This window comes from Medicago truncatula, chromosome 3, assembly GCF_003473485.1.
Source record: "Medicago truncatula cultivar Jemalong A17 chromosome 3, MtrunA17r5.0-ANR, whole genome shotgun sequence".
NCBI lineage: Eukaryota > Viridiplantae > Streptophyta > Magnoliopsida > Fabales > Fabaceae > Medicago > Medicago truncatula.
The window spans coordinates 55,593,809-55,606,895 of NC_053044.1; the positions used below are offsets into that span (position 1 = coordinate 55,593,809).

The window sequence follows — 13,087 nt, forward strand, 5'->3', positions numbered from 1 at the left end:
TATGGAGAAAAGAATGAAGCAGAACTTTTCTTTTTTAACCTTACAACTTACAAGGCCTTCGGCCAAAGCGACAATCGTATCATATGAACTTCTTTTCTTTTTCCTTTTTTTTTTTCTTCTTCTCAATTTTCTTCTTTCCCCTCTACTTTCTATTTCCCTAAATTTCAATTTTCTCTACAAAAGGCTCTCCTCTTGGAAAACCAAATCTGCAATCTCATCCAATTTTTCCTAAACAATTTTGGATGAGAAAGCAACCTCCTAAATCTAAGGACTTAAATTACAGTCCAAAATCGCTAAAAGAAGGGGTGGAAGGTTAAAGCTTCCTATATCTTACAGACATTCCTTTTAAAGAACTATTATTTCTCAAAGAAAAACCATTTCGCAGGCGACTAAACCATGACAATTTCATCTCCCCAAATCCGGTGCACTGACCCTCCCCCTCGCCCTCACTGCTAAAGAGGGTTTGGTCAGAGCACTCAAGTGAAGCTCCACATGCTATATTATAAGATTGGCATGCGGAATGGCATACCCGAAGTCTGTTGTCTCCATCCTTGTCACACTTCTGGATTGAGATCTGAAAATTAAATGCCAAAAGTCTTCAGACAAATAGGCAAAGTTACCAACTGTGCTCTAATATCTAAAGTAAAGACAATGCGAGAAAGCATACAATTCAATAAAAATCGGTCTCATGTTCTTTGGTCAAAAAACCGTGGTAGAACTAGGAAGGAATGTCACGCGTGTTAGATTGACATGATGAAACGCAGTAGGATTATTTCATGGCTAATAAAAACATCCTCATTGAATATCTAACCGACAAAATGGGACTTACACTATTGTTTTATCTTAAGAAAGCATCACATGCAGTGCATTGTAATGTATAGAACATGTAGGAATGAAAATAGGAAGAAAAATCAGCAGAAAATTGATCGCAAAACAGAATTTCAGGTTAAAGCATGAATAGGAACATACTACTACAGAAAAAAATAAGAAAAAGAACAATTTTAATATGAAAAGACATCTTACCCAGCAGGCAAGCCGTTTAGCAGCCTCATCACAGTAGGTGCTGCCAAATATATTAAACAACTTCCTAGCACCCCCAGGGAATAATCGGTGGTAATTTGGCATAACAACTACTTCTTCCAACTGCTGCAGTATGCTAGGCTCGCTGGGTGCACAATGCTGACCAGATACATCATTTACCAGTACATTTTTGCAAACTGAGAGACTAGATAGGAGCATGGAGCTGTTCTGGCATGTGTATCCGGCATAGTCAGAACAACGGAATTCACAAACTCCATTATCACAAACCCCACCATGAAGGCTGCATTGCTCATCACACACAGCTGCATGTGGTATGAAGGACAATCAAAAACCAATTCATGTTTCTGCAAGAACAAAATAAATGTCTTTCCTACTTACAAAATTATTTAACAAGATTGACTTGATCCTTTATTTTTTTTTATGATTTCTCAGGGTATCCTCCCAGTACCCTTGGGGCGTGAGTGAGCCTAATCCATTCAGGCATGGATCAATACAGTTCAGCCCTCGCCAAAACTACAAGTGGTGTCTCTAGGACACCAGCCTATGTAACCCATTGGTGGTTGACTTTTCTTTTGGGATAGGCAAATGTTTACTTAATCTGTTCTAAACGAATGTCATTGTGAACAAACAAAATGAAAGGAAAATACATAAACTCGAAAGCCTCAATCACATGAAAGTGATTGTGCTTAATTATCCTAAAGGAACCCCAGCACTCAAACGTATTATCAAGTACTCCAACTCCAACACTCATACTGGGTTACATTTTCAGAGCTCAGCTCACCCCACATATCCTATTACTTTAGATGCAATTCCTTGTTATAATCAGGCATGAGGATGCAGCAATTAGCATTTGCAGTATGAGAAATAAACTAGTCATATTTTTACAAGGCAATGACTTTATACTTGAAAAATAAGTAAGAAATTATAATTGTTACCCATCCCATCCCCAACCCACAAGATAGAACGAAACAAGCACAAAAGAAAAAGAAAAAAAGGTCAGATCGCAGAAATGAGGACGTCTTATACAAAGAAATAATCTTGCAGAAAATATCTAGAATCTAGTCTTGAAAATTGGTGCGTACCAGTGGAACAGTCGATGCCGGTGTAGCCAGTTTTACATTCACAGATCCCATTGGAAAGGCACATGCCATTACCATTGCAATTGCCGGGGCAAGAACCTAGAAGTAGTTAAGGGAAGGCATTTTTAGAAAAGGAAAGAGTGAGTACTGCATTGCTGAAGGTAACTTACAGCAGAAGCACAGTGAAAACGTAAGTTATAGCATAAAGGTGGGAAATGAGAGCTCACGTCTACTGCAATCATGTCCATGAAATCCAAGAAAGCAGCGGCATCTTCCATCGACACAATCTCCATTGAAATTACATGAATTGGGGCATTGACCGGACACAGATACTGGGTCAGAGTTACAGAGCTCTGGATATGCAGGGCAGATTAATTCACCTATAAAAACGAAAATGAAGAGTCCATTGTCTCCATCAAATTATTGAGAATTGAACATTAACATACGAACAACTCAAAATAAATAAAAAAGCAGTGTCATTAACCATTAAAGCCAGGGAACAGAATAGCTCCACCAGCATGAGGACACACTTTCCAGATACCATCCACAGCAACCTGCAGGAAAAACATGGAGCTTCACTCATTTTTGTGATAAAGGAAAAAGAAGCGAAGGTTTAGCATACAGTCAAAATACAAGCTTAAGAAAAAGGCAGTAGTAATTGCAGCCGCTCAAATCTAAATGAAGGAATTTTCCTACTCAAACATGGTTGCTCAATTACATATATGATTATTTCCTCAAAAAAAAAAGTCTAGCAATAACATCAATGAAAGAATTGGGAGCAATAGTCATGGCAGGCTTACCTTATCAAAATCACAAGAAAAATTCTAAACTTTTTCATATAAAAAAGTCAAGAAACTTCTTTTTAAAAAAATACTTTACTTCCTGGAATTAATGGAATGTACATATGTTGCATTAAATAGAGCGAGTAAACATCGTTTAAATACCACGAAGTAGGGTTGATGTGATGTGTGTGTATACTGCACACAAATTAAAGATAGCTCAGAGAATCAGACATTACAAGAGTTCCAGAGAAAAATCTAATTATATATAGCACTATAAATTAAGGGAACATTTCGCTAGTTTTTATTGACACTCCAAACCATACCTCTAAAGAACTGTTTATACATCTGTGCTGATAACAACCATTGCCCTGGGTCATAGAACCACGTACAAATCCTGTGCGCACTAATGATGAGGCCATACACCTGCATCCAAAAGAAATAACAGTTGGCAACTTCACACCTGCATGTTGTCAATAAAGCAAATGTAAAGCAGTCTGGAGCACAATTTGCGGTCGTAAATCTAACCTAGAGTTACTTCCTCTGACTTCACCAAGCATTCTATCAGGTGCTCGTGCACTATTAGTGTCTGTACATGATCCATCAGAGTACGCAACAAAATAGGTGCAATAATCAGCTAATGAGGATTGTCCACCTGCATCAACGAGTGGAGGTTAAATCCAGCCAAAACACAATTTCGTGTGAACAATGAGTAGTGACAAGAGGGTGGGAACAATAACGTGACAAGAAAAATCAAGATATGTAATAGGACAACAAAACCAGCAGCTACACATCAATCAGAATGCAGTAGCGTGGAAGTAATGTCTTGACAAAACAGCATTTACAACATTCTGACACGAGATAACATAACAGAGAAAAGGCATGAATTAGCATTGACTTGTTAGAAATGAAGACATGATTCTATATACCTTTATTAGCTTGTGGAAAATATTGTGCCCACTGAGGTAGGTCTCCACTATATGTTAGGATTGGGCAGTATCCCTCTGCCTCTCTGTTATATGTACAGCCAGAATATTGTGTTGTGTTGCAATGATAAGCTCCCTTCCAAAGATTGCAAGGGGAGGTAACAAATTCAGTACCTTGGTTGCGACCCCAATCAAGACGGTCTGCCATGCTATAATTGGCTTTGTACCATCCACTGTCTTCTAAGAGAGCCAACGTCATTTTTGAAACTACAGATCTTGTATCCACGGAACCGGTCATAATCTCATTCATCAGAAGCCTTTTCTCCCAATGAGACCCTGAAGTCATTCACAAAACTCTGATCAACCGTATTGAGTGTTGCTTAGGTACAATAGCTGCCATAGTTTGACAAGAAAGAAAAAAAAAGAATAAGCAAGTAAAGAACATAATGAATGACAAACCTGATGTGCCGCGTCCTCCCCCGTCTTCCAGTTCTAAGCCAGTAAAATTTCCAGAGTATGCCTGTCCAGCAAGTCACTAATTAGTCATTTGTTGAATCTTTTGAAGGGCACCTTAAGTATGAAAACAGTAAACATGCCATTGAAAGTATATGACATGCATATGTTTGCAGGCAAATACCGCATAATGATATCGTGAATGCATGACAACACGGGGAAGCACCACTCGATTGACCATCCGTCCAAGCTTTTCATCCATTACTTGTTCTGTAACCTTCAGTTCCAATAAGTAATGATAATATTATAAAATGCGTCATTAAAATGCAAACACAATTCTTAATATATGTATTGGAACAAACAAAATGTATTTTTCTAAAAAGTAATAAGAATGGACACAAATGTACCGCTTAAATAAGTACCTATGAAATTTCTGTATAGTTCGTGCATCATTTTCCCCCCAATAAAAGATTTTATAATCCCTAGATATACATTTTAAAGACAAATCAAAGAAATTGTATAGAAACACCATTCCCCAGAACAATTAAATGTTTGTCTGCAGTCTGCACCAATACAATATGAAATTTTACTCAAATTTCATGTATGTCACACTTCATTTCTCAGTTCTAAGGAAGTGACCAATAGTTATTATTATCGTCATAATAAGAATATGAGCAAAAATATTCCATTCAGGAATTTATAAGAAAAAATAAATCAAAATATATCTCACAGCATATACCTGATCACGCCGTCTTTTTCTTTCATCTCTAAAATGAGCAAAGGCATGTGGGTCAAAACCAAGAACATGCATAACCTGAAAAAGGTCAAACATATGAAGATAAGTCCTACAAATTACCTCCCCTGCTCCAATCTCATTTTTATAACCAAAAAATATAACAAACCTCGTGTATTAGAGTAGCTGAAAGCAAAGTCTCTGCCTCAGCAGTCAAATGGCGAGGAGCAACATTCACATGTCCTGCAAAATAAAAATACCTGCGGTTCTGAGCCATCCCAAATGCGAAATGAAAGCGATCACCTCTACAAACATATGTTTCTAGAATATACCAGCTATAGCACGGCCCCATTGATCCCGTTCACATGCCACTGCCCAAGCAAGTGTATTTCCAGTTGTAGGTCTTGTAGTTACCAAAAGAACCAAGTCGGCATCAGGGACACCTTCTGGTGAAGATGAACAAGCAGGTTATATCTTTCATTAATTAGAATAAAACTTACATGTATGTCTTGCAACAACAACAACAACAAATGCAACAAATAAAATGTACCCTCGATATATCCACGAGGAAGCTGCACGCCTCCATCTTGTCCACATGCAGAATATCCACTTAACCGCAAGTTCCCCTTGACAGGCTCAACAGCCAATGCTCTCCTAAACCAGTCAGCAGTCTGACCTAATGCCTGCAGCAAGTCATCAAGGTTAATTGTGTTGATCCAAAATCTATGTGAATGATTATATTATTATAGTTCTAACAACACAGCCCCTCCTACTGCCCAAAGAGATGTAATAAGCTGTTGTAACTGACACAGCACCCAATAATTCTCCCACGGGAAAAGATTATCAGCCTAGTAAATTAAAACAAATTAAAAGGAGAAAACACTTCACCTTACGAAGGCGGCGCTTTTTGTCTTCACCTGAGATATCTTCAGAAGTGCAGTTGTACCAACAATCGCCAACAATTGGAGGGTTACCGTGAGGATTGCAAAAAGGGGAACCAGGAAGAGAAGTTGTGGGAGGCTCTCCAAGCTGCTCATAAAAATAAAATAAAAATATTTAGTTTTTTTAGTAATATAATTGAGATATTCCCAAATGTTATGGCTAGAAATATAATTCAAAATATTCTCCTATTCATTTATATTAAACACTCACTTTAACAACAGCACCGACTTTTCGACAATCTCTGTCAGGGGAGTGGCCAACAGCATCATAATTTAGATATATCCTAATAGGTTCCTTCACATCATTCTGAGACTCTGATGATGTTGACACTTCAAGAATTGTCCTACCTTTATTCTGAAGGGGCTTCAGTCGACCAGGCTCGTAAACCTGTGGGGTAACCGAATAAATCTTGCGACCAGGTCGCTTTCTCTGTTCAAGAATCTGGTCATGTATGCAAGAGTGTGAGACAATGTTGTTTGTATTCCTTTCCAAACCTCCCCATTGAAGTTGGTCTTCATGGGGATGTGCATTGTGGGCTTCCACCAATGCCAATATCAATATGATCTGCACAATGAAGCAGAATTTAGTTAGTATATACCCAACTTGAGTAACGATAGTGTCTTTATTCACATATATAATGTATTCGCTTCAAAAAACCTTAAAAAACAATGATGTTCTACACCCCAAAAAAAGGAACAAAAACAGGAAGGAACATGTAAATCAAATCAAGCACCACCATTAAAACACTTAACTTTATAAGATATGAAATGAGGAACATGAGAACCTATACCTATCTTTCCAATAAGGTATCAAGTATTTTTTTCCCCCTTTTTCGGGTCCTACCAAATTTACCTTAATACTAGCTCATCGGAGTACCACCACTATCTAGAGCCAAATCTATAAGCCAATTTTCAAAATTTACCATTTACATTTGAAGGTAACCGCCAAAGAAGCTAGTCGAACAGTATCCACTTAAGTTTTCAGGTAGAAACATATATACATACATGGAGTAAACAAATGAAAACAATACTAGAATCAACCATTGCTCTCAGAACAAAACCCTAACCTTAAAAATTATATTTCAAGACAAATATATAAAAAATAGTTAATCCATATAAAATTCAATTATTCCCCTCAAAAAAAAAAAAAAAACTTCAATTATTTACCAGTTTCATAATCTTACCATATTCAGTGATAAGTTAGAAACAAAAATCGAAGTTAGTTATAATTATTCATTAACGACTAAACCCTAATTAAGAGAGTAAAATTAAACTGAAAATAAAAAACTAAACATGCAGGAAACTGATGAAGAAGCGTGATTTCACCTGAAAAACAAGTAGAATGAATCTAATCTTCGAATTGAAAGATGAAGTTCTCCGAATAATTAGCTCCATGAAAAGATGAAAAGTAAAACACCGACGGAGTCAATTCCATTAAATCGCCGGTGAATTTCCGATCAGGTTTAGAACGCACGAAAATCTCCGTCTATCATACATATTGAGAAGAAAACGAAACGGAAAAAGAAGAATACCTCTGTGGTTATGAATTGAAACGGATTAATAAATAAATAAACAATGGTATGAAAATGAGATTCAAGATGAAAAACGAAGAAGAATTTGATTTGAGAGAGAATGAGAAAGGTGTAATGTAGAATGATTGAGAGAAGAGAAGAGAAGTTTTAGAAGTAGAAGAAGAAATAGTTGTTGGTGTTTGTGATCTGTGAAATGGGAGAAACAGTGACAGTGAACGGAAGAAGAAGAAGAAGAAGAAGAAAGAGAGGAAAATAAAATATAGCTATAGATTGGATGTGTATGGAGTGGGTGGAGAACAAATTTATTATTTTAACTATTTTTCTGATTTTAAATAGATTTTAAAAGTTGGTAATTTCATTATTTCATTAACAATTTTGGGCATCATTATTACTTTTCTGGTACTGTCTTTTTCATTCAAATTTTATTATTTAATCATCAACTTGACATTTTTTTATTGTATGGATGATTGATGGATATGTCGTTTGGTACTGATAATCACCCACTACTACATTAATTCCTTTTTCGGTGCTTTTCCTGTTTTGCTAATTAATCTCATCTTATGTTTGCAGATATACGAATCACAAAAAAAAAAAAAAAAATATTAAGATTTTTTTTTATCTGGTAATAATATTATGATTAGATTTAAAAGTTAAAATTATGTCAATTATAAAATTATATTTAAACTCATTTGAGTTGATATGGTAGTATTGACTTCAAATTTGATGTGTTTCTCTCAAGAACGTGTATTTAATTTTCATTAAAGATAATTATAGAAGATTAGTTTCACTTAAAAAATTAAAACTATTTTTATAATGTCTAAGTTGTATGTTTTTATCATTTAAATTTGCTTCATTGTTTTTATTTTGAAAAAAAATCTAATAAATTTTTACGTTTATAATTCATATAAAATAATAATTACTATGGTTAAAAAATGACATAATTTTTAATTGCTCATTATGTGTTTTTACTTTAAATTAATGTTATAGTTTTGCATTTTATATAATATCCATATTTTATTATATTTCAAATCATTATCATGATTTCAAAATTCTGCAAGTTATATAAAATAACAAAATATTCATTGTTAAAAATAAAACCTAAAATAGAAAATGTAAAAGCTAAAAAAATCAATTTTTAAGAAAATATGCATTGTCAAGTAGCTCAATAATGGAAAATGTTTGGGTACCATTGATTTATTTTGTGATTTTAGAGTATTTCGGTGAAAAATAACGATAAATAAATGATTAAAATAAATTATTTAATAATAGTGAATGATTGGTTAGGAAAGATAAAGATAAATCATCAATATCATAAAAACTTAAAATCACCTAAGAGGAACTACTTGCAGACTATTAGTATTCAATAAAAAAAAAAAAAAAAAATTCGATCATGGTAACTTGTGAGAGCACGTGTTAAAGATTTCATAAATGATAAATATTTGTTACAAAACATATAAATTGAAACAAGTTCCTAGACAAAATTTCGACTTTAGATTCTTTAACATGTGTCTAAGAGCACAAGTTAAAATTTCTCTTATTTTATACAATATTTTGGAACAACGAATGAGGTAACGTTCTTTCAAATGATGTTAGGCGAGTGTTGCCTGTTACTTAATACTTTTATTGTGCATACTGATGTTTCTGACAGGTGGCAGTGGCTCCCGGACATTGGGGGAGGCTACACAATAAGCAATGCGTATCAGAACTTAACGTTTCAGGCTGCCCCTTTGATTACCGTGACAGATGATCTCGTTTGGCACAAGCATGTCCCTTTGAAGGTTTCCATTCTAGCCTGGCGACTTCTTCGCGATAGGCTGCCCACGAAGAACAATCTCTTGCGGCGCGGCATTGTCCACCCCGAGGCTATCAGGTGTGTCGTAAGGTGTGGCTTCGACGAAGCGGCACATCATTTGTTTCTTCATTGTGATTTTTTTGGTGGCCTTTGGCAGCACATCAGGAATTGGCTTGGCTTTTCAGGTGTCGATCCGTTTACCATCCATGATCATTTTTATCAGTTTACTACCTCTATTGGTGGATCGACAAAGCGCCGGACAATCATGCAAATGCTTTGGCTCTTGTGTATGTGGATAGTTTGGAACGAAAGAAATGATAGAATTTTCAACAATACCCAACTTAATATGATAGATCTTGTAGAAAAGGTTAAGTATAATTCATTGCGGTGGCTGAAAGCTAACAATGCCAACTTTGTTTATGGCACGAGTAGATGGTGGTCGGACCCGTTACTTTTTTTGGGTATCGACTAACTTGTTTTTGTAATTATGCAGTGACTGTTTGTTCTTTGGGGTGATCGCTTTAGTACACCTTGTGCTATAGAGAATTCACCGCAGTTGTTAATATATTCCATTTTGAATTCTTCAAAAAAAAAAAAAAAAAAGAGGAGAAAATAAAATATTGTCTCAAAAATTATCATAAAATAATTATACAAATATTATTATTCTATTCAATATAACATTTTTTTTTTTTGTTACAAATCAATATAACACTTGAGCAAAAATAGCATTAAAATAGAGAAAATTGTTGAAATTTTAAAGATTTTAACATTATAATTTCAAGTAAATGATTTGAAATCTGGTCACATATTCATATTTGAGTTAAATACGTTTTCCGTCTAACAAAGTTATCAAGTATTGTTTTTCGTCCACACAAATGGCCTTGTTGTAGGTCAATATTGTTTTAACTTTTAAAATTTTAAATGAACTTTTGCAAAAGTTTTTTAAACATTATCGAAAGTTCTTCCGCAATTTTTTTTAAAATTTAACATAAAACGAATTAAATATAAATTTTTTAAAAGTAACAAAAATCTGAACCTAACAATTAAATTTCAAACTCTTTTTTTATTGTGAAAGAAAAAATTTGATAATTTTGTAAAGACGGAAAAAATATTTGAACTCGTTGGTTTTTTTTTTTTTTGAAGAAGCTAAGCAAAATATATTAAAGAAACAACCAGCCCCTCAAGCACAAGGTATGCCTAAGGAAGCTGGAAAATGTTAATTACAAAAGAGACAGGCGATAGACAGCCAAAGAAACAGAAACAGAAACAGACATTACATCATAGCCTGAATACAAAGTAAAAGATTGTTCCTCCAAAATGGATAGTCAAAATCGAACATAATGTAATTTGCTTTCAGCCACCAAAACGTTTGAAGTTTAATCCTTTCAAGAAGAGCTTCAAGATGATCAGAGTGATTCTGAAAAATTCTTCTGTTTCTATCTTTCCAAATGACGAATAAAACAGAAATCCAGATAACTGTAAATCCTGTCCTAGACTTTTTTGAGAAACCTCCAAGAGCACAAAATTGAGTAGCATGAGAGTATAAATTACCATTCAGAGTTGTAACAATATCAAGCCACTGAGAAATTAAAAGTCAAAGTCGCCCATAATGTTCACAATTAAAAAACAAGTGATCCTTTCCTCTTCCTTACCACACAAAGTCGCGCAACCCGTAAGAGGGGGATCAATTACATTTCTTTTACGCAAATTATCTTTTGTAGCAAGTCTATTCAGAAAGAGGCGCCAAACAAAAATGTTAACCTTCAACGGAACCGCTTTCAACCATAAAAATTGATTGAAATCTTCAACAATGTTAGAATCCACCTCCGTCAAATACGAGTAAGCCGATTGCATCGAATAGCATTTTGTCGAGTGAAGTTTCCACACCCACCTATCAGAAACATCAACCTGCAATGCAAAGTTAGTCAATCGCCCCACACACTCCCCCACCAAACCTTCCTCCCACGCAAATAATCTTCGCCTCCACCGCCACGCACCCCTTCAGCCCCCCAACCTAACATAAACATCTCCCTCACCGTAGATAATTTAAAAATAGACAACTCAAAAAGCCTAGGAAAAGACACAGCTAACGGAACATCTTCCAACCACGTATCCTCCCAAAAAAGAGTGTGACTCCCATCTCCCACCTTCCGAACTCGTTGGTTGTTATTTTTATTTCATTCAATGATCAAAACAAAGAACCATATCTATATTTAGAGAAACTTTATGTGTAGTTTGACCAAATTAAGGAGTGATGGCATCATTTTCTCGTACAACGATTGCTTTCAAACGCCTGTGACTTTTAATTGCATATACAACATGAGTTTGTTGTGGATCCAAAGTCCCCTGCTGGTAACTCAGCGCAGTATCATGAACAATTCAGAACCAATTAAGAAACAGAAAAAATGAATCCCCAAAGTGGTTTAGCTATTTGAAAACATAGAGTCCAAATTACGTTAAGTCGTTGACAAACTTGCTCCACCTTAGTATATTATAATCCTAGTATCACTAAGATATTTAATCTAACTTGTCGATGATAAAATGGAAGGTATGGACCACAAGGGACCTTACTAGAGTCCTTTCATGCAATAAACAGATGCAAAGTTTTTGGCCTCTGGGCAATCATTAAAGAGAAGTGCTCCATATATACTTACTAACAAATTAATTATATATTCGGCAGTCTGTTTATTTTTCAATTTTATTTATCTTTGACCTGGCTACTTAAAGCTATATACCTACCACACTAAGGCACCAACTATTTATGGATTTGTGTGTTTCCAACTGCAGCACCAGCACCAGCACCTTGTTGTGTTAGATAGCCTGCTTACACTTTGAAGAGGTTGGATTTAAATTTGTTTAGGATTTAAATTTGTTTATGTGAGTTGAATTCGTAAGGCTCGTTAGGGTCGAAGAAAGAATTGATGCTCATAAAACGCTAACAAAGTGTGTGTTTTCTATTGGGGGATAAGGGAGACCATTTTTTGTCCTTCGCGCTAATTTCACCACCGTTTTTTATCCTTCACACTAACTTCACTACCATAGTCAATGGCTTACCGGTGATTTTTTGTCTAATAGAGACTTAGAGATAGGCATGGCAATTGGGACGGGTTTTACCTTCTCCGTCCCCATACTCGATTCTCATATACTTACCCGTTACTCTACTTATATCCAACGGAGATGAGAAATTAAATCTCATCCCCGTCCCCGACGGGTTCGGTTATCCCCGCCCCATCCCCGTCTCCGCATTGAAGAATTTTTTTTAATAAAAAATAGAATTCTTTTTTGCATCCCCAAGAGCAACGTTGTAATACATTATCAAACAATAAGCTCACTTTCACATTTGTTAGACAAAATGATTTAGTTGATCCTTTAAATATCAATGGTAGTTTTTATTAACATGACAATTATCAAACAAAATAAACATAGCATATCAACGTAAAGTAATTTTTTACATTTGGAACGGGTTTGGGTATGGGTTCGGGGTGGGTACCTATATACCCGTTACCCGTCCCATACCTGTGTTTTGAGATCGGGAAAAACCCATACCCATACCCAAACCCAGTCAAAACAGAAAAAACCCGTCAAATTAGGTTTGGTTTGGGCGGGTAACTGATGACAGTCAGTCATTCACTATGTTTAGTGTCATTTTCATGATATTTTGAGTTCACAAGCAAGCTTAAACAACAAAGAAAGCAAGAAAAATAGAAGATTTTGAAGAAAGCAAAATCATGTCACGATTGTTGAAAACGTGTCACGATTTAGAGCACATGATGAGGTTCATTCGACATTGGTTAAAATGTGTCACGATGGC

At 35.4% G+C, this 13,087-nt stretch overlaps 1 protein-coding gene across 1 annotated transcript; it reads right to left on the minus strand.

Annotated features, from left to right (window-relative positions):
• On the minus strand, positions 1–7,772 carry LOC25490173 (leishmanolysin). The gene is made up of 17 exons (XM_024777944.2): positions 7,279–7,772; positions 6,164–6,517; positions 5,900–6,040; positions 5,562–5,694; positions 5,344–5,457; positions 5,181–5,254; positions 5,018–5,092; positions 4,463–4,555; positions 4,285–4,345; positions 3,829–4,161; positions 3,428–3,554; positions 3,226–3,325; positions 2,605–2,674; positions 2,348–2,500; positions 2,124–2,219; positions 1,024–1,343; positions 1–574 (listed from the first exon to the last, which is right to left on the minus strand). Exons 1-17 carry the CDS (start codon positions 7,345–7,347, stop codon positions 314–316), a joined length of 2,574 nt encoding a protein of 857 aa, XP_024633712.1. The 5' UTR covers positions 7,348–7,772; the 3' UTR covers positions 1–313.
• Positions 7,773–13,087: the final 5,315 nt, after the last annotated feature.

What these genes read in the sequence shown, in the direction of transcription:
- LOC25490173 (XM_024777944.2), bottom strand. Translation starts at nt 7,347, where the DNA reads ATGGAGCTAATTATTCGGAGAACTTCATCTTTCAATTCGAAGATTAGA. An exon ending in TCATTCTACTTGTTTTTCAG is followed by an intron (nt 6,518 to 7,278) that starts GTGAAATCACGC and finishes TTCATTGTGCAG; the next exon opens with ATCATATTGATATTGGCATT. An exon ending in TTTTCCACAAGCTAATAAAG is followed by an intron (nt 3,555 to 3,828) that starts GTATATAGAATC and finishes TCGTTGATGCAG; the next exon opens with GTGGACAATCCTCATTAGCT.